Source organism: Xenopus tropicalis, chromosome 1 (genome assembly GCF_000004195.4).
Source record: "Xenopus tropicalis strain Nigerian chromosome 1, UCB_Xtro_10.0, whole genome shotgun sequence".
In the NCBI taxonomy this organism is placed as follows: domain Eukaryota; kingdom Metazoa; phylum Chordata; class Amphibia; order Anura; family Pipidae; genus Xenopus; species Xenopus tropicalis.
The window spans coordinates 17,360,648-17,382,539 of record NC_030677.2 but is presented as its reverse complement, the minus strand read 5'-3'; the positions used below and the strand labels follow the sequence as shown (position 1 = coordinate 17,382,539).

General features: G+C 43.6%; 1 protein-coding gene across 2 annotated transcripts; it reads right to left on the bottom strand.

Moving 5' to 3' along the window:
• Positions 1 to 195: 195 nt before the first annotated feature.
• On the bottom strand, positions 196 to 20,200 carry LOC101734761. 2 transcript variants are annotated; one of them, XM_031895289.1, is made up of 5 exons: positions 19,999 to 20,200; positions 3,948 to 4,247; positions 2,764 to 2,832; positions 2,421 to 2,492; positions 196 to 1,226 (listed from the first exon to the last, which is right to left on the bottom strand). In XM_031895289.1, the coding sequence occupies exons 1-5, from the start codon at positions 20,057 to 20,059 to the stop codon at positions 577 to 579; spliced, it is 1,152 nt and encodes a 383-aa protein (XP_031751149.1). In that variant the 5' UTR covers positions 20,060 to 20,200; the 3' UTR covers positions 196 to 576. The 2 variants fall into 2 exon arrangements, with proteins under 2 accessions (XP_031751149.1, XP_004911343.2); XM_004911286.4 differs by lacking the exon at positions 19,999 to 20,200 and adding an exon at positions 19,438 to 19,642.
• Between the last annotated feature and the right edge of the window lie 1,692 nt (positions 20,201 to 21,892).

Genomic DNA, 21,892 nt, shown 5'->3' with positions numbered 1-21,892 from the left:
GTTGCAAGTAGCAAAGGAAGCGCACGCATGCACGCACCCAGCACCGGGCATTTGCCGCGCACTCACGTCACGCCGCGCGCACGCCCCACCCCGCGCTGCCTTTGCTACTTGCCTCAAGTATAAGCCGAGGGTTCCATTTTTAGCACATTTTAAGTGCTGGAAAACTCGGCTTATACTCGAGTATATACGGTATATATTTTTTTTTTTTACCATTTTCTCTAAACCATAAAAAATTTGAGAAATCTACAAAAATAAAAACCGTTGCCATCTAAAAGATGTCAAGGGCATGTAGAAGTCAATGGCCGGTGTGCAGTTGGGGCCACACTACTTTCAGGCATAAGGCAACCTCGTAGGTAGGAAAAATAGACCAACTGCTTGATTCAAGTTGGAAACTCAACAATTTTAGCAATAGGAAAAAAATATTTGGTCCTGAATTCAAGTTGCAGTCGTTGGTGAAACTGCACCTTTCTTACCCAAATGATGGGTGCTGGGGGTCATCTTAGCAATGACATCATTACTATTTACTTGCTGTAACATGGTAAGGATTATTCCATCACCATCATCATCATCATTTGTCTAAAATGAAGTGTGATTTCTATTAGGAATATTATTGCCAGTATTATCCTCATATTCTGCAGGGTTGCTGGGCATTAATTCTATGCTCTCTTCTTTCATATTACAGGTATTTACATGTATTTTGGTTCTCTGATGCTCCCCATTAATTTGATTTTCTCCAGGTGTATCTGGAATACCTGGATCCTCAGATATATTCCCATTATTCTTTATATTATGTTCTATATCATCTTTATCCCCATTATTTATAGTATGACTGTGTTCTGCACTATAATGTATATTAGCTACACTGGGCTGATCTGTATCACTATACCCAGGGGGAAGACTTTCTGGGTCATTAATCAGTTCTGTGGCTTCAGCCTCGGTGTCACTGTTCTTTAAAACTGCCTCTTTTGGAGTCTGTCCATCCAAAAGTGGAGCCGTAGGATTATCTTCTTCCTCCTCCCCCTCCTCATCATCACTATTAATAATGTTCTTCTCCATCAGGTCTGTCTCCATTTTGGAGGAATCTGAAGTAGCAATGTCTTCCTTTCCGGGAGGTACGTCATTAATTCCGGCTTCCAGATCCTGATTCCTTTGGTTTTGTTCTTCTTCTTTTTTCTCGCTATTCTTTCCCTTCATTATGTTTCCTCTGTTCTTCAGACAATATATACCTGCAGGTGATTCATAAATAATTTTAAAAGAATCCAACCAGCCAATGAAACATTACGTTATGAAGGCAGCGTATTATGGCTACACAAGTAGAGCAGCGACAATCTAACACTAAGTACCCCAGGTACATTATAGACTTTTCCTCACCTCCCCAAACTGTTCACTCTATTGGACTAGTTTACTAATGTGTTAAACTGCACCACAGGCAACCAATCAGCAATGAGTTTTCATCAGTCTTTTACATTTTGGTAAATGAATAGATCTACGTTAGCGCCTGTGTGTTAAAACTAAGTAAGCTTTACTAGATAGGTAAATACAGCCATAAGCACTCACAGCAAAGCTGCACTGAGTCCTCTATCAAAAGAAATAGGATTTCTATTCTTCTTTTGTGTACACATGTTCTTCAGTATCAGACTTGCTGAGATGCTCACTTATGACGGGTAAGTTCTGTATAAAGGGACACATAAAATCCCCCAGTGTCCCCTATAAAGACAACCCAAGGGAGGTGAGGTTTGAGATAAGAGTATACAAATATGCTATATATGTCCAATATGGCATGTTTCTCCTGCTCCCCCTCCCATTAGAATTCAATCCCCCTACCAGTAGAATTCACTCCCCCTCCCATCAGAATTTGCCCCCCTCCCAACACTGTGTAATCTGAGCTACCAGCACCTAGAGCTGCAGCAGGAAGCTACTGAGACCAATCTAAAATGGCTGCTGCTATCTTAAACAGAGAAAGCTTCTAGGGCTCTTTACTCAGGTATGGTAAAGCTTTCTGCAGAATGAGGTGGCACTAATGTGGCAAATCTATTGGCAGTAAAATGCCAAAATGACAGCCCAGCGATACCTTTGAAGCCTGGCACTCTGGCTATAGGCTCGTTTCAGTCATGCTGGGCTAGGGATGGCGAGATCCTTACATAGGCTGGAGTACATAGTAGTTTAGGTTGAAAAAATATACACTTGCCCTCCAGTAAATCTATAGGCTTTTAATACAGATAACATTTAATAATGCTGGCACGTGTTGGTGCTGCCTGGCAATGCTTGCTACAGCTACATTTATTTTCCCTAAGTGCCCCCAGGTCCTTTATATCAAGGATTTACCTATCTTAGTCCTGTTAAGGTTATAAGTGTTATAACCACAGAATTCAGTGTATTTTTGGGTGACTTTTTGGAGAAGGAATATAAGAATCACTTACCAAAGGCTACACAGCAAACGACTACACAAGATATGGCAATGATAATTCCATTTTTCCATTTCTCTCGATTACCTGAAAAAAAAAAAAAAAAAAGGGAATTAAATCCAATGTTTTTTTCACCTAAATAAATCTGCAACCATTTGCCTATCTATACATTTTCAGTGAGACCAGACTCCATGAAGCCACCCTAGCGATGGGAAGCCTCTATAAAAAAAAAAAAAAAAGACTGGGTGCCAATTAGGCATGGTTCCATGGGTTAGGTATCATGTTAGGTTCCATGGGTTGGGAGAGGCAGGTCAGGGTTGCATCACTAACTTAGTTATGGTGCGTTATGGTGACGTACCTGTGTCACTGCTTGGAGTAGTGGGACTTCCAAGATCCTTCCATTTCCCAGTAATGTCCTTTGGTTCATCTGAAACAAATTAAACACAGTTAAATACAGTTTTATTATTTTTGGTGCAAAACTGCCCCAATGTAACTCCACCTACTCTTAACCTGGGTAAGTACTGGGGATCCTGGATTTACTCCCCTGGGCAGGGAGATCCTAACTCATAGGGGTAAAGAAATTGCTTCATCTCAAGAATAGAAAAGGATGTCGTGAGTATCACTTCATAAACAGCTAGAGATCCACACTCAAGACTAGAGGGTTATCTATACCAAGGGTCTCAGTGGTACAGCAGCTCAATGTACCTCTACTGTTATATATAAAGGCACAAGGCTGCAGGCTGAGTTATACAGGGAACTCTGAGTATCACTCATGTATTATAAGGGATAATGTACCCCCTACTGTATATGATAAGGATATTAGCAGTCACTGAGGGGTTCTGTGCCCATATAAAGGCACAAGGCTGCAGGCTGAGTTATACAGGGAACTCTGAGTATCACTCATGTATTATAAGGGATAATGTACCCCCTACTGTAAATGATAAGGATATTAGAAGTCAATGAGGGGGTTCTGTGACCATATAAAGGCACAAGGCTGCAGGCTGAGTTATACAGGGAACTCTGAGTATCACTCATGTATTATAAGGGATAATGTACCCCCTACTGTATATGATAAGGATATTAGCAGTCACTGAGGGGTTCTGTGCCCATATAAAGGCACAAGGCTGCAGGCTGAGTTATACAGGGAACTCTGAGTATCACTCATGTATTATAAGGGATAATGTACCCCCTACTGTAAATGATAAGGATATTAGAAGTCAATGAGGGGGTTCTGTGACCATATAAAGGCACAAGGCTGCAGGCTGAGTTATACAGGGAACTCTGAGTATCACTCATGTATTATAAGGGATAATGTACCCCCTACTGTAAATGATAAGGATATTAGCAGTCACTGAGGGGTTCTGTGCCCATATAAAGGCACAAGGCTGCAGGCTGAGTTATACAGGGAACTCTGAGTATCACTCATGTATTATAAGGGATAATGTACCCCCTACTGTAAATGATAAGGATATTTGTGGTTCCTTTTATTGGTGGCTGAATAGTCGATTTCTACATTCTAGTGGATAAGAAGGTTGTACTTACCAAACACTGTGAGGTAGATGTATCTCTTGCTGCTGTCAAATTCAAGTAGATACCAGCCTTCATCCTGCCTGCGCAGGTCTTTAATAATAAGGGACCCATTGGCCCCTGAGAGCACTCGTGTGTTGTTCTTATCATGCAAATGGTCAGGATTCTTTTTATCCATGTATAACAAGGGTTTTCTGTTTGACGAGTCCTTGGCTTGTCCACAGGAGAACCATTCAGCCATAGACTGAAATGGGACAGATGGCAGCGTGATAGTCCCACCAACAGTGCCGTTCAGGAAAATGTCCTTTTCTTTACCTGAAACAAAAAAACATTTGTCTCCGTCAGTTTATTCACTTCTTGTCCTACCTACTCCTGTACTGGTGAGACAAGGGGGCATATTTACTAAAGGGTGTATGTTTAAATGTGATGTATTTCTGCCAAAATTGAAACAATACCAGTTTATTATAAAGGTGAGTACAACAAAGTTTAGGGAATTCACATGTTTTTGCTAGTACATTACATTACATTACATTAACATTTATTTATAAAGCGCCAACATATTCCGCAGCGCTGTACAATAAGTGGGTTACATACATTGGACATACAGAGTAACATATAAAGCAATCAATAACCGATACAAGAGGTGAAGAGAGCCCTGCCCAAAAGAGCTTACACTCTACAAGGAGAAAGGGTTGAGACACAAGGTGTGGGAATGGGCATGACCAGAGTTGTGGGAGGTGGGGCACAGGGTGTTGCTAAACTAGATTAGGGTAAGCCTCTCTAAATAAATGTGTTTTTAGAGATTTCTTGAAGGCAGAGAGATTGGGAGAAAGTCTGACAGTTTGTGGGAAGCGAATTCCAGAGAAGGGGGGCAGCCCTTGCAAAGTCTTGAATGCGAGGGTGTGAGGAGGGAATGTGAGAGGAGTTGGGGAGCAGGTCAGTAGAGGAGCGTAACAAGCGGGTTGGATGGTACCTAGAGATGAGTTCAGAGATGTAGGGTGGGGCAGAGTTATGGTTATAGTTTATGCTTTAAATGTGAGGGTCAATAGCTTGAATTTTATCCTGGATGGTAGGGGAAGCCAGTGCAGGGATTGGCAGAGCGGCATGGCAGAGGAGGAGCGGTTGGAGAGGTGTATGAGCCTGGCAGCAGTATTCATTATGGACTGGAGAGGGGACAGTCTTTGGAGGGGAAGGCCAATTAATAGGGAGTTACAGTAGTCCAGGCGAGATATTATAAGAGAGTGAATAAGAATTTTGGCAGCATCTTGGGTGATAAATGATCGGATTTTGGAGATATTTCTTAGGTGAAAGTGACATGATTTGATAAGTGATTGGATATGAGGAGTGAAGGACAGGGCAGAATCAAGGATAACCCCAAGGCACCGGGCCTGGGAAGATGGGGTGATGGTAGAATTGTTAACCGTTATAGATACCTCGGGAACAATGTGGGCGTTGGATGGGGGAAAGAGAACCAGTTCAGTTTTAGAGAGGTTTAATTTGAGGTAACGTTGGGACATCCAAGTGGAGATAGCGGACAGGCAGGAAGAGACGCGAGTTAGAAGCTCTGGGTTGAGATCAGGAGAGGAAAGATAGATCTGAGTATCGTCAGCATAGAGGTGGTACTGACAGCCAAAAGAACTGATTAATTTGCCAAGTGAGGAGGTATAGAGAGAAAATAGTAAGGGGCCCAGGACAGAGCCTTGAGGAACCCCGACAGAAAGAGCAAGGGAGAAGATGATTCCCCATTGTAAGAGACACTGAAGGATCGATCTGAGAGATAAGATGAAAACCAGGATAAGGCAGTGTCACGAAGGCCAAGAGAGTGGAGAGTCTGGAGGAGAAGAGGGTGATCCACAGTGTCAAAAGCAGCAGAGAGATCGAGAAGTATCAGTAGCGAGTAGTGTTTTTTGGCTTTAGCCGAAAGGAGGTCATTTGTTAGTCGGGTTAGAGCAGTTTCGGTGGAGTGTTGTTGTCTAAAACCAGATTGTAGGGGATCCAGGAGGTTATTGTCAGAGAGGAATAGCGTCAGTCGGTTGGATACTAGGCGCTCAAGCAGTTTGGAGATGAATGGGAGCAGAGAGATAGGTCGGAGGTTAGTAGGATTGGAAGGATCAAGGGAGGGTTTTTTCAGAATAGGGGTTACAAGTGCATGTTTCAGTTGGGAGGGAAAGATTACAGTAGAGAGCGAGAGATTGAATAGATGAGTTAAGGCTTTGATAAGACAGGGGTTGGCATTACGTAGAAGTTTGGTAGGAATGGGATCAAGCGGGCAGGTAGTAAGGTGGGAGGAAGACAGCAGTTTTGAGACTTCCTCTTCAGTCACTGGGGAGAAGGAGCCAAGAAGAGACTGGGGAGCATGTAGGGAGGGAGGGGAATGGTTATGGGGATTTAGTTGTGCAATGTCACTTCGGATGGTGTCAATTTTATTTTTAAAGTGCTCAGCAATAGCTTGAGCAGTGACTGAAGCACACGGAGGTGGCGGAGGAGGGGACAGCAGAGAGTTAAAGGTAGAGAAGAGTTGTGCAGGTTTTTTAGAGAGGGAGTTAATAAGTGCAGTGAAGTAGGTAGGAAATATTCAAGAGCGCAAGAATGAGGGGGGCAGGTTCCCCCCCTTCTGCCCTCACCCATCCCCTAGGTGTCAGTAGGAGCAGGTGGTATGGGGGGGCCCTAAGGTGCTATGGATATGACACTGCTGCGCTTTTCGATAACACTGTCTCCACTGAGCAACATATTTTTGATCCTGTGCTTGGTACAGAGACCAGCAATCCTTGGGGGGCCGCCTTTAGTGTTCTTGCACTTGTGCCTCACGGATTGAAAAATGACCCCTATAATGTAACGGAAAGATAAAACTACTATGGAAAGCTGCATATAGACGTAGTAGTACACATTCACACAAACAAAATCTATCTATCTATCATCTATCTATCTATCTATCTATCTATCATCTATCTATCTATCTATCATCTATCTATCTATCTGTCATCTATCTATCACAGGGGATGGCAAACTACGGCCCGCGGGCCACGTCCGGCCCCTTGGCCTTTTTAATCCGGCCCGCCAACGACGCCAAGTCTCATCACGCGAGACTTGGTGTCATTGGCGGGCCGGAATTAAACAGACTAAGGGGGCGTAACGCTGGCCTGGCCCTGTCCGGTCTGGCCCGGGGGGTAAGTGAATGTGGCCCGTGAGTCAAAAAGTTTGCCCACCCCTGATCTATCATCTATCTATCAGCTATCTATCTATCTATCTATCTATCTATCAGCTATCTATCTATCTATCTATCATCTATCTATCTATCAATCTATCTATCTATCTATCTATCAGCTATCTATCTATCTATCTATCTATCATCTATCTGTATCATCTATCTATCTATCTATCTATCTATCTATCTATCTATTGTAGATAGAAAGGAGCACACCCTTCACAAAGGCAACAACCCTAGGTGCAGGAATTAAGTCCCTGTTTGTGCGGTACTCTTCTACTCTATATATATATATATTATATGATATTATATGCCTTGTGTGTATGTATATTCTCTGTCTTCACAAAGGTAGTCAGGTATTTCTGACATATTATGCTTTCAGCCCCTCCTGGGATATTGGTTAAAATAAAGAGCAAAGTTGAACTGAAGGGAGAAAGAAGTCCTGTGTATGGGCAGGTAATCCGTGTGTAGTTAAACAGCAGCCCTGTTAGGAGATGTTTGTAATGTTTTGTGAATGTTCAATGCTATGCAGCACTGCTGCCATTAGAGGGCGCCCTCTCCAGCAGGCCAGATAGTACCATAGTCAGTATGGTTTGAAACAGCTTTGTGTGAGTAGAGCCGGCAGCCTGTCAGCTTGTGAAATAAAGTCTAAAGCCACAGCTGTTTGTGTGTGTGTGGGTCAAGACTTGATACTGTGCCCTCAATGAAAGTTTCATTGCTCCACTGGGAATGCTGGGAAATGTAGTGCCTTTTTAAAAACATGTTGACAGTAATATTTGGCTGCTTCATCAGAAATGTTAGTTCACCCTAAGACACAAAAATAGGCTAAATCTTATGACGTGGTCATTCCTATAGTGCAGGGTGGGAAGGGGGGGTGGGTAATCCAAAACCGTAGCCATTGAGCTGTGAAAGTGAAAGCAGCAGCAGATGGGAGTGGCAGGCAGGGAGCTGAACTGGAAGGGGGAAATATTTATGCAGCCCTGACAGACACCAGTGGCTCCAGAGAGATGGGTAGAATAAGAAGTTTGGGGTCCAGGGAATCTTGTTTGTTCCTTTTACCCTTGGGTGTAGTACTGTGACAGGCTTAGTAGGTTCTAGGACAGCATTCTCCTTTGCTGCAGTATCAGGGGCTCGTCAGTTTGTTCTGCCCTACCAGCCTGTAGTATTCTGCCCTACCAGCCTGTAGTATTCTGCCCTACCGGCCCGTAGTATTCTGCCCTACCAGCCTGTAGTATTCTGCCCTACCGGCCCGTAGTATTCTGCCCTACCAGCCTGTAGTATTCTGCCCTACCAGCCTTTAGTATTCTGCCCTACCAGCCTGTAGTATTCTGCCCTACCGGCCCGTAGTATTCTGCCCTACCAGCCTGTAGTATTCTGCCCTACCAGCCTTTAGTATTCTGCCCTACCAGCCTGTAGTATTCTGCCCAGTATGGCAGGCTTCTGCTACACATTTGTTGCAGTGCAATGTTGGAGGAGATTTGTATGGTGTTTTGTTCTGTCACAAGGATCCTAAATGTGACTATATTGGAGGTTACAGTGATATGCCCATTACTTGGGATGTGCCGGCAGCCATCTTGCTTGTGGCAGTCTCTTGTTGTAGCTAGCCAAGTCCCTGCAGCAATGTGATCCCATGCCGGTATTTTAACCACATTGGGGGGAATTCACACAAGTGGCGATATTGAGACAAAATAAAAAGTGGAGATAGATTTGTCGATTTTCCACCTAATTCACAAACCTCTATCTCCACTTTTGTGAATTTGTCTTTTAAACAGACAGTTTTCAGATTTTGTCATTTTCCCGACAATTTTTTATGAAATTGCCTTTAGCTGTTAGTAAATGTGTCGGTGCCACCAAACCCAGTCCCACAGCTACAGGAGCCTTGGGGTAGGGATTTTACCGGCAGGATTTAGCATTTCATATGCCATTTGCCATTTCACTTTGGGGGCATTTCCTGAGGGGTAATTTCAGTTTGCCCAGGGAAACTATACATCATTTTTTTCAGGACAATCTGGGCTTTCTAATGTTTTCTATATTTCTGTTTAACTTCTGTAAGATTAAGGGTCTAAATACCGTCTTCTCTAGCCCCTACTCATTACTGGGCAGCAGCAATCCAGCCCCCACACCAACATGCCCAGTGAATAGAGGTTCAACAGGACTAGGGCCCACTGGGTTTTTATCCAGTGCCCTTTTGGGCCAGTCCAACCCTGTACCCCAATATCCGAGTTTGGGTGCCAGTGTGTATGAGCTGCTTGCTAATCACCAAGATGGCTGCTGGGAACAGGTGAGGGCCAATGCTGTCAGGCAGCTCTGTAGTTCTGGACATGCTATGGGGCACAGATAAGTTGGGGCAAATGTCAATGAAGTGGTTAAAGAGGGGGCACTGCTGCTAAAACTAAACATTTTCTTGGGAGGCTTTACTTTTACTTTTAATAAAAATGTTTACAATATATTAACACAAAATGTTATTATTGCCTCATTGATTAAGCTAAAACTCCCATAATCATGCAAATGTGAGGTAAAAACTTTTTATATATAAGATATAAATTAAACTTTTTTTAATCAGTGTTTTACTTGTTTATAAAATGTTAATGAGGCTTTTTGCACCTATTGTTCTAGGGTTAGACAGAAACTTGTCCCCTAACAATAGGCTGCTAATCCCCATTAATATGTTAACGACCCCCCATGGGGCTCCTACCAGAGGTGTGAAATGGAGACTGGGTGAAACAAAACAAAACAGAAGAGCTTAGAATTGGTCTGACACAGTAACACTGAGCTTTACTCCATTTTGAAAATGTTGTTAAAATGTCGTATAAATGTTGTTTAAACGACAAATTCACAAAAGTGTCTGTAAACTGTTTTTCTTTCACCAAAAACGGAAAAGTGGCGGTTGAGTCGGAATTTAAGCGGATTTCTGTTTGTGAATCTGGAGAAAGTATTTTCCACCAGTTTTTCCACCACTTTTACTCCAAAAAAAGGCTCTCTCCACTTTTGTGAATTCCCCCCCTTGAGTCCAGTCAGTAATTCCCTACAGATACCAGACATTCTGTAACTGGTTTTTCATGTAGATGTTCCAGTGCTACCAGGATAGGCGAGCCACAGTTCCCTAGTAGTGCCTGAGGGAACACTGCTAGTCATTAATTTTATATGGGGTGTATTGCATCAGGGGTATAGGGAAATTGCATTATACCTACCTGTCCATTAACTAAAATGGCTAGGGATTTACTTCTACTAATATATGGGAATTTATTTTAGGTAATTTGAGATAATTACGTTACAATTATCCCAGGCTCAGGTGCTAGAGCACTTGAGAGGTACAAAAGGGTGCCCCTTAGTGCTCATGGTGCCAGTGTCTGACTATGCTTTGCCCCTAGCACAGAACTGAATATCCGCCATTCGGTGCAGAGTACAGCAACAGAGAAAGCATGGGAGCTCTGTCCTTTTTCGCCTGCCATGCAGTATGTATAGGGCTCCATTGCCAATTGCATCCGCTGGAGCTTCTTAACTTGCACATCTAAATGACTCTCAAGTTAGTGGGCACCCAGCTGCTCCCCCACCAAGAATACACAGGTCTCTGAGCTTGGTTTTGGCTTGCAGGAACCTGAGGCAATTTTCAATGGGCAGGGCACAAAGTGCAAACAACATGGTGGAGTTTGCCCATTTTTTTTAACTCTACAGCCTGTCCTGCACTAAATAATAAACCCATTAGGGGCCATTTACAAGCACAGTTGCAGATGCACTGAGTTTGCTGCAGTCATTTTGTAAATAAAGTCCACTCATCAGAGCAGCTCCATGCGCTTACAAATAGTTACATAGTTACATAGTTACATAGTTACATAGGGTTGAAAAAAGACCTGTGTCCATCAAGTTCAACCCATCCAAGTAAACCCAGCACACCTAACCCACACCTACCAATCTATACACACACATACATAAACTATAAATACAACTACTAGTACTAACTGTAGATATTAGTATCACAATAGCCTTGGATATTCTGATTGATCAAGAACTCATCCAGGCCCCTCTTAAAGGCATTAACAGAATCTGCCATTACCACATCACTAGGAAGGGCATTCCATAACCTCACTGCCCTCACCGTGAAAAACCACCTACGCTGCTTCAAATGGAAACTCCTTTCCTCTAATCTAAAGGGGTGACCTCTGGTGCGTTGATTGTTTTTATGGGAAAAAAGAACATCCCCCAACTGCCTATAATCCCCTCTAATGTACTTGTACAGAGTAATCATGTCCCCTCGCAAGCGCCTCTTTTCCAGAGAAAACAACCCCAACCTCGACAGTCTAACCTCATAGTTTAAATCTTCCATCCCCTTAACCAGTTTAGTTGCAGTCTCTGCACTCTCTCCAGCTCATTAATATCCTTCTTAAGGACTGGAGCCCAAAACTGCACTGCATACTCAAGGTGAGGCCTTACCAGGGACCTATAAAGGGGCAAAATTATGTTCTCATCCCTTGAGTCAATGCCCTTTTTTATACAAGACAGCACTTAATTTGCTGTAGTAGCCACAGAATGACACTGCCTGGAATTAGACAACTTGTTATCAACAAAAACCCCTAGATCCTTCTCCATTAAGGATACCCCCAACACACTACCATTCAGTAGATAGTTTGCGTTTATATTATTTCTACCAAAGTGCATAACTTTGCACTTATCAACATAGTTGATCTTAGCGCTATTCAGTCCAATCCGCCTCCTGTTCCCAATGGGGTGCAGAACGACTACTGACACAAGGGAGCCCTGGAGATACCACTGCCTCTGAAGGTAGCCTCAGGGTTCCGCAAGTGCCACACAAATCAGATATTGCCAATAAACGTAATACCCCTGTAGCTAAGCATTATGTAGAGAAGGGACACAATGCTGCACAATTAAGGTTCCGAGTGTTGGAACAAGTTAACAGACATAAAAAAGGGGGAGGCCGAGATTGTATCCTATTGCAGCGCAAGGCACGCTGGACTTATCTTTTGGATACAGTGCCCCCCGCAGGGTTAAATGAGAGAATAGTGCTTCATTAGTTCTTATAGGTTCTATTAAGTGTCCTGCAGACTGAGTTTCCATTTGATTATCATGTGCATTCTCAGTATTTGTTAGGTGCTGTGTGAGCGCAGTAACAACTGTATACTGTATTATGTGATGTATATATTGTGCCTTGGTAAACAGTTTATAGTCTTATTTTCTTATTTTTTCACTTTATAAACAGCCTCTGGTATTGTTACGTGCTGTAATAACTGTACACTACATGATGTTTAGATGTTGCCTTGGTGACTAGGTCGCAGCCTTGACTTCGATCTTCATCACGTGACGTGAACTACCATTGACGTCACCAACATCACGAGATCTCGCGAGATTTCGTATAATCATGGACACGCACCCTTGAGTTTAAATTCTGTTCACTTGGAGTTGGTGTTGGGGAATCCTATATTGAAAAAGGGAACGCAAGGTTCCTGAAATGTCTGTATCCTTCTCACTGATTGCTCCAAAAAAACCCACTGTGGAGGCAGCTTTTGCACCCGCTAAAACATCCTTCTTGCATTTGTACCCTCTATTAATTTCTGCAGTGAAATTGTACCCAAAGAATTGGACACACACGCATTCCAGAAGTGATCCTATCCAGAATTTTGACATATTAGGGTTGATTTACTAAAGTATTACCGTGTGCGTTAAGTCGCATATCGCATGCGTTAATTTCTGCGCAACCGCATGCGTTAATTTTAACGCATGCGTTAATTAGCGCGCTAAAAGAATATTAATGCATGATTCACAATCACTTAGGCACGCTAAATCAGTGTTTTTCAACCTTTTTTGGGCAAAGGCACACTTGTTTCATGAAAAAAATCACGAGGCACACCACCATTAGAAAATGTTAAAAAATTTAACTCTGTGCCTATATTGACTATATATAAAGTAATTCTCTTGAATAGGAATCAAATAAACACAAAGAAAGTATTTTCCGGGACATTTTCTCCACAAACCCACCCCCCCCCCCCCCCACTGATTTTTTTTTTTTTTTATACACACAAAAATTTTATATTATATATATATTATTATTAATTGTTTTCTTACATGTCAGGCTGTCTTGGGGTGCGGCATCCAGGGGTGTCCCGGGATTGTCCTCCGGTGGGGAGTAGGGCGGCTGTGCATGGGCCTGGCCCCTGGTGGATCTGGTCTGTCGGGGCAGGGCCTGGGCAGTTGCTCCCCCCGGTCGGGTTGTGCCAGGGCAGGATAGTGCTGCCTCTCCTCTCTGGTTGCTCCGCCCTCCTGGATCCGATGCCGGATGATGTCACAGGCAGTGACGATTTCCGGGCATCAGGGAGCCAGGAAGTGGAAGGTGTCCCAGAGGGGACCGGGGGAGTCTTCACCTACGGCACACCAGGCAACATCTCGCGGCACACTAATGAGTTGCGGAACAGTGGTTGAAAAACGCTGTGCTAAATATCACATTAGTCTATGCGAAAATTAACACCTACTTGAGGCAGGCGATAATTATAGAAAAGTACAGTTAATGAGCTTTTGGCGATAAAATTGTCGCAGGCGTCAAAAAATAATAGTCGCGGGCAACAATTTTTTTGGCTGCACAACATTTTTGTCATTTTGCAAATTTTTCGCTAAAGATAAACAAAACAGATTCGCTCATCACTAGCGGCTACTATTTATAAGCAGCTACTAATTATATGCTACCATTTATATGCTACCATTTATATGATACCATTTATATGCTACTATTTATATGCTACTATTTATATGCTACCATTTATATGCTACTATTTATATGCTACCATTTATATGCTACCATTTATATGCTACCATTTATATGCTACTATTTATATGCTACTATTTATATGCTACCATTTATATGCTACCATTTATATGCTACTATTTATATGCTACCATTTATATGCTACCATTTATATGCTACCATTTATATGCTACTATTTATATGCTACTATTTATATGCTACTATTTATATGATACTATTTATATGCTACCATTTATATGCTACCATTTATATGCTACCATTTATATGCTACTATTTATATGCTACCATTTATATGCTACCATTTATATGCTACTATTTATATGCTACCATTTATATGCATAGGCGACGATTCATATGCGGCGACTATCTATTTGCGGCGACTATACGCGGGCGTTACTTAGCGCATGTACCGTCAAATACCGAACGAAAATAGTCTTTGTGAGTTAAATAACGCATGCAATATCGTGCGTAAATTAGCGCATGTATGCTTATAGTGAATCGTGCGTTAAGTCGTGAAAATTTAGACGCGATAAAATTTTTAACGCACTTTAGTGAATCAGCCCTATTGTCTTCAATTGCACCTGGTACATCTCCCCTTTGCGGATGCAGTGTCACTGGAATTATGGGAAAAGGCTCTGCATCGGTGGTAAAAAACGTGGGTGCCGAAAAGTAGTGGAAGAGGAGAGGCTTCTGACAGAGCAGAGTCTTTGTGGGAATGCACAGTGAGTCAGGCAGGTAAGTATGGGCACAGACACAAAACTGCTGCTGCACACTGGCTCCTGCTTCTCTGTGCATTCCCACAACACAAGTGCCCTTGTGTCAATATGCACTCTCCATTGCATCCATTTTAGGGCACACGTACTTGATGGTATGTTAGTAAATAACCTACATAATTTAGGGATGATCGTGTGTATGTAGTCTTGACCACTACATGGTCCTCTGGTTTCTGCAGATAAATCACCTATGGGCTTACCCCTAACAATCGCTCATGAATACAGCACTGCTCATCGCAGACAGCATTTATAGTGGTCCTTGCACTCTATCCTGGGGCCCACAGACCTGTGCCCACTGGCACTCACAGAGGGGACAGGTGCAATGCACAAAAAACATAGCAACTTAAACTTGTTTTTTGCACTTTTCACCTTCCACAGATTTCTGTAAATGAGCCCTGAGGGGTCATCTACCAAATCCCCTGCTACAAATGCTATACTGCAACATGCAAAGTGCAAATTCGAGAGTAATTGCAGTTGCGAGGGGGGGCTGTCCAACTGGCGGCCCCCGCAGGACCCCCTCTGTGTGCCCCCCCACCTGTTTGGCTGCTGTGACTACTTACCTTTGTGTAAGCTTTAAATGGTATCAGTGCTGAGATTTATGGACCCCCTGCATGGTTCACACCTCAGATTCAGGCTGTAATCCCTGTGTATTGTTTAATCCCCTGTACTGTTCACACCTTTAAAACCTGCATTGTTCACACCTCAGGCTCAGACTGTAATCTAATCACCCACATTGTTCACCTGTTTGCACCTCAGACAGACTGTAGGAGCAGTGCCAGCATTGTGTCACTGTATGTACTGCCTGTGTGTGCCATATTCTGTCTGCCCTATGCTGCCTGTGTGTGCCATACTCTGCCTGCCCTACCCTGCCTGTGTGCCATACTCTGCCTGCCCTACCCTGCCTGTGTGCCATACTCTGCCTGCCTTATGCTGCCTGTGTGTGCCATACTCTGCCTGCCCTATGCTGCCTGTATGTTTCATGCTCTGCCTGCCCTATGCTGCCTGTGTGTACCATACTCTGCCTGCTCTTAGCTGCCTGTGTGTGCCATACTCTGCCTGCCCTATGCTGCCTGTGTGTGCCATACTCTGTCTGCCCTATGCTACCTGTGTGTGCCATACTCTGCCTGCATGTGTATGCCATACTCTGCCTGCCCTATGCTGCCTGTGTGTGTCATACTCTACCTGCCCTATGTTGCCTGTGTGCCATACTCTGCCTGCCTTATGCTGCCTGTGTGTGCCATACTCTGCCTGCCCTATGCTGCCTCTGTGTGCCATACTCTGCCTTCCCTATGCTGCCTGTGTGTGCCATACTCTGCCTGCCCTACCCTGCCTGTGTGCCATACTCTGCCTGCCCTACCCTGCCTGTGTGTGCCATACTCTGCCTGCCCTGCCCTGCCTGTGTGCCATACTCTGCCTGCCCTATGCTGTCTGTGTGTGCCATACTCTGCCTGCCCTATGCTGCCTGTGTGTGCCATACTCTGCCTGCCCTACCCTGCCTGTGTGCCATACTCTGCCTGCCCTACCCTGCCTGTGTGCCATACTCTGCCTGCCTTATGCTGCCTGTGTGTGCCATACTCTGCCTGCCCTATGCTGCCTGTATGTTTCATGCTCTGCCTGCCCTATGCTGTCTGTGTGTGCCATACTCTGCCTGCCCTATGCTGCCTGTGTGTGCCATACTCTGCCTGCCCTACCCTGCCTGTGTGCCATAGTCTGCCTGCCCTACCCTGCCTGTGTGCCATACTCTGCCTGCCTTATGCTGCCTGTGTGTGCCATACTCTGCCTGCCCTATGCTGCCTGTATGTTTCATGCTCTGCCTGCCCTATGCTACCTGTGTGTGCCATACTCTGCCTGCCCTATGCTGCATGTGTATGCCATACTCTGCCTGCCCTATGCTGCCTGTGTGTGTCATACTCTACCTGCCCTATGTTGCCTGTGTGCCATACTCTGCCTGCCTTATGCTGCCTGTGTGTGCCTTACTCTTCCTGCTCTTAGCTGCCTGTGTGTGCCATACTCTGCCTGCCCTATGCTGCCTGTGTGTGCCATACTCTGTCTGCCCTATGCTACCTGTGTGTGCCATACTCTGCCTGCCTTATGCTGCCTGTGTGTGCCTTACTCTGCCTGCCCTATGCTGCCTCTGTGTGCCATACTCTGCCTTCCCTATGCTGCCTGTGTGTGCCATACTCTGCCTGCCCTACCCTGCCTGTGTGCCATACTCTGCCTGCCCTATGTTGTCTGTGTGTGCCATACTCTGCCTGTACTATGCTGCCTGTGTGTGCCATACTCTGTCTGCTCTATGCTGCCTGTGTGTGCCATACTCTGTCTGCTATATGCTGCCTGTGTGTGCCATACTCTGCCTGCCCTACGCTGCCTGTGTGTGCCATACTCTGTCTGCTCTATGCTGCCTGTGTGTGCCATACTCTGCCTGCCCTACGCTGCCTGTGTGTGCCATACTCTACCTGCCCTATGCTGCCTGTGTGTGCCATACTCTGCCTGCCCTATGCTGCCTGTGGAAGGTGACCCTGGCAGGGGTTTGTCCTGGAAGTTTGTTAGCCTTTAGAAATAGTCATTATATGGTCCAAAAGGTGTGTAATTATAAGCTGGGGGTTGCTGTGCTACCCAAAGAGGAGGAGTCATATGGATTTAAGAGTGTGGCTTAATATGACATAATATAATTCTTTCACATATGAATGCAGTTTGATATCCCTACAGTGAGCACCAACCATTTGCTGCGCTACCACATTAATGTGGGTATGGTCTTAAAAGCTCTTGTGATAACATGGGAGTGGTTTAAAAAGGGGGAGTGGTCAAAACTGGCTTCCATTATCAGCCCTCCACCATGTAGGCCAGAAAAATTCCAACCCTCTGTACCACAGAAGTTGGACAGCACTACTGGAGTTAAAGTAAGTAGGGGGTGGGCATAGGCGGATTTTCAATTAGGCTAGGGGAGGCTCCCTAAACTTGCTTTGGCACCTTAAAAAAAAAACAAAATAAAAACCTTGCTCCGTTTCTGCACTGTCCTGGAAATCTTCTCCTGTTCCTTCAAGCTCCAGGTTCTGCTGTAATAAGCGGTGCTCTGATTGGATCTTTCTTCTTGTGAATTCTCCAATCAGAGCACAGTTTTCTTGACAGACAGTAAAACTGACCAATCAAGGCACAGAGCTTGGGAGACATTACAAACTAAGGGCAGTGCAGAAATGAAGACTGAAAAGATGAATCTGCAGCTATAACTTTACCTGAGAACCAACTCTGAACTTTTTCTTCAGATTTCATCCCACTCCCTCAGGTACTATACTGTATATGTTCTAAAGACTGACCCACTAGCTGAAATTAAATAGTTTTTTGTCACCTGATATCTATAATATCCCTATCCCCTACCCTAACACATGGATGGTAAGTTAACTCTTTCCCCCTGAAAAAGCTCATTGTGCTTTTATATATTTTTTTTTTACTTTTCTCATTGTTTTGTTCATTTCTAGTTACAGTGGAGCCAATGTTGTGTATCAGTGCCAGTGTTATAGTGCCAGGGCCTGAATATCTGCCATCAGTACCCATTGTATCTCACTGTATATAATGTGCTGGTTTTGTAAATACAGACTGCGTCTCACTGTATATAATGTACCTGGGGTGTCAGTACCCACTGCCTCTCTCTTTATAAGACTAACTTAAACACATCTAAAGTGGTGTTTCACTTTTACGATAACTTTTGGTATGTTATAGAATGGTCTATTCCTAGCAACTGGTATTCCTAATTCATTTTTTATAGTTTTCGAATAATTTGCCTTTCTCTTCTGCCTCTTTCCAGCTTTCAAACGGGGGTCACTGACTCTGGCTTCCAAAAAGTATTGCTCTGCGAGGCTACAGTTTTATTTTTCCATGCAGGCCCCTTAACTACTTATATTCCCATCTCTTGTTTAAGCCACTACCTGGTTGCTAGGGTAAATAAGACCCTAGCAACCAGATAGCTGCTGAAATACCAAATGGAGAGCTGCTGAACAAAAAGCTAAATAACTGAAAAACCATTAAAAATAAAAGAGGACCAATTGCAAATTGTCTCAGAATATCAATGGCTACATCATATTAAAAGTTAATTTAAAGGTGAAGTACCCCCTTGAAGCTAACTGATCACAAACACAAATGAATGGAGAACCCCTAACAGAAGTGCATGTATGAATACTTTTATATCCTAAGTATTTTAGGGTTAAAATAAACACTCCCACTCGCCGATCGGCCAGTTAAAAGATTTTGATCGGGCGCCATAGAAGGCGCCTGAGCAAAATCTGCCGTCAGGGCTGAATCGGCAGAAGGAGGTAGAAATCCTATTGTTTCTACCTCCTTATCTGCCATTTCAGCCCTGAAGGTTAGTGGCGGGTCTGACGATCTTTCGTGCGACCAATAGTCGCACAAAATATCGCAGATCGCCACGTGTGTGGCCACCTTTAGTCTCACATTAGCTGTAGGTCAGTCTGTGTATGGGCCATCTTTAGCCTCCCCAAACAAAAAAGCCACCCTCCGCCTATGGGGGTGGGGCAAGGGTAACCTATCTTTCCTCAGTTTGACTCTTATGAACACAATACTGCTGACCAGACAGCACTGCATTTATTGGGGGAGACACGTTGTTGCACTACATTCTGGAGTGTAAAGACCTGTTGCTGTAGTTGTTACGTTACAGTGGCCCGCCTATATCTGACCAGAACACAAAGAATTATCGCTGGAAGCACTGAACACAATCATTGGCGCTGAAATTGAGAAACTCACCACATGCAGCCGTTGCCCCACAGGTTACCAGCGATGGCAAGAAAATGCAAGGCAAGGTTTCTTTAAGAGCCAGATTTCTGGTTTTTAAACAGGAATTCCAGCTCTTTCCGTGCTCGGAGCACTAGTGACGTGCCCCTCCCCCACACCAGAGAGGTAAGTGCTGGGGGGGGGGCATTGCAGGGTGACTTAGGGCCGTGACACACGGGGAGATTAGTTGCTCCACGACAAATCTCCATTGTCGCGGGCGACTAATCTCCCTGCAATGCCATCCCAGGGGCTAGAATGTAAATCGCCGGTGGGATGGCATTGCAGGAAGATTAGTTTCCCGCGACAACGGAGATTTGTCACAGCGCGACTAATCTCCCCGTGTGTCACAGCCCTTAAGGGATAGAATTGCCCCTGTACACAATAAACTGAGTGTGAGAAAGCAGCTTCACAATGTCCATAAGGAAACTCATGAGCGGCGCTTATGAGTTATGAGTCCATTTATCCTGGCAGTCAGGTGGCGGCATCCTCCGTTGTATATCTGCTTGTTGCTTCGTGTGTTAATCTATAACGTACCTTTTACTGAGTTGGAATAAAGTAACAACATTCCAAACAACGACAAACTCCTCAGTGCCATGCCGTATAAAGATAGGAGATTTCCAGAGAAAATGCAGCGATGAGCACAAGCCTCTCTCCGTGCAAGCTTCTTCTACTGGCGCCAAACTGACCGGAATAAACCGGCTTCTTTGTGTGACTCCAGCTCCACCCATGGCCATTTCCTGGTGGAATTTCCCTTCTGATTTCTCCAGTTCTTATTTCTGGTATTACATTGGGTATTGTAGTTTTTATTTACCATTTTGCTAACTGTCAAGATTAATGTAAAACTACAATACCCAGCATGCAATGGGAATGAAATCTGTCCAAAACTATCTGTGCAACAACCCATTTCCTGCTGCATACGGTATGTGATTGTAATACTAGTTTGAAATGCGATGTGGAGTGCTGGAGTTGATCCTTAAACTATAACTATAACTCTCTGTAACAGCACACCCATGTATATACAGTATATGCAAAAGTTTAGTTAGTTTTCCACATTGTAGTAAAGAAAAAGTAAACGGGGAAGACTTTTGATCACTTTTGAGTAAAAATTACTGGCGGTTTGGTGATCAGTTTTATTGGCAGAAGCAAGGGACGTCAATGGGAGCTGCAGTAGTGCCCTCCTTTGCCAATATTGTAGTACACAAACTAGAAAATGAGTACAGGTATAGAACCCATTATCCAGAATGCTTGGGACCAAGGGTATTCCGGATAAGGGGTCTTTCTGTTATTTGGATCTTCTGTTATCTGGATACCTTAAATCCACTAAAAATTCAATAAAACATTAATTAAACCCAATAGGGCTGTTCTGCCCCAATAAGGGGTAATTATATCTTAGTTGGGATCAAGTACAGGTACTGTTTTATTATTACAGAGAAAAGGGAATCATTTAACCATGAAATAAACCCAATAGGGCTGTTCTGCCCCCAATAAGGGGTAATTATATCTTAGTTGGGATCAAGTACAGGTACTGTTTTATTATTACAGAGAAAAGGGAATCATTTAACCATTAAATAAACCCAATAGGGCTGTTCTGCCCCAATAAGGGGTAATTATATCTTAGTTGGGATCAAGTACAGGTACTGTTTTATTATTACAGAGAAAAGGGAATCATTTAACCATGAAATAAACCCAATAGGGCTGTTCTGCCCCCAATAAGGGGTAATTATATCTTAGTTGGGATCAAGTACAGGTACTGTTTTATTATTACAGAGAAAAGGGAATCATTTAACCATGAAATAAACCCAATAGGGCTGTTCTGCCCCCAATAAGGGGTAATTATATCTTAGTTGGGATCAAGTACAGGTACTGTTTTATTATTACAGAGAAAAGGGAATCATTTAACCATTAAATAAACCCAATAGGGCTGTTCTGCCCCAATAAGGGGTAATTATATCTTAGTTGGGATCAAGTACAGGTACTGTTTTATTATTACAGAGAAAAGGGAATCAGTTTTAAAAATCTACATTTTTTCATTAAATGGAGTCTATGGGAGATGGACTTTCCATAATTCAGAGCTTTATGGATAACGGGTTTCCAGATAATGGATCCAATACCTGTACTTTTTAAATAAGGAACCATATAGTCTATATGTAAAAGCGTACTATAGATTTATATTTTGACATACTGGTACTATGGTCAGGCACAAAAAAAATGTTCCAGGAAATGATTGCTAAAGCCAACAATAGCCATAAAAGCATTAAATTCACCTATGAATATTCTGGGGAGTCAAAAAAAAATAAAAAAATATTGGCCAATATTACAAAATGACAGCATACATGGCCATCTGTTTAAGGAGCATCCGCTCTTTTCCTATAAAAAGGGTAGATCATTAAAAGATGATTTATGTAGCTCTGATCTTAAAAAGAAAAAA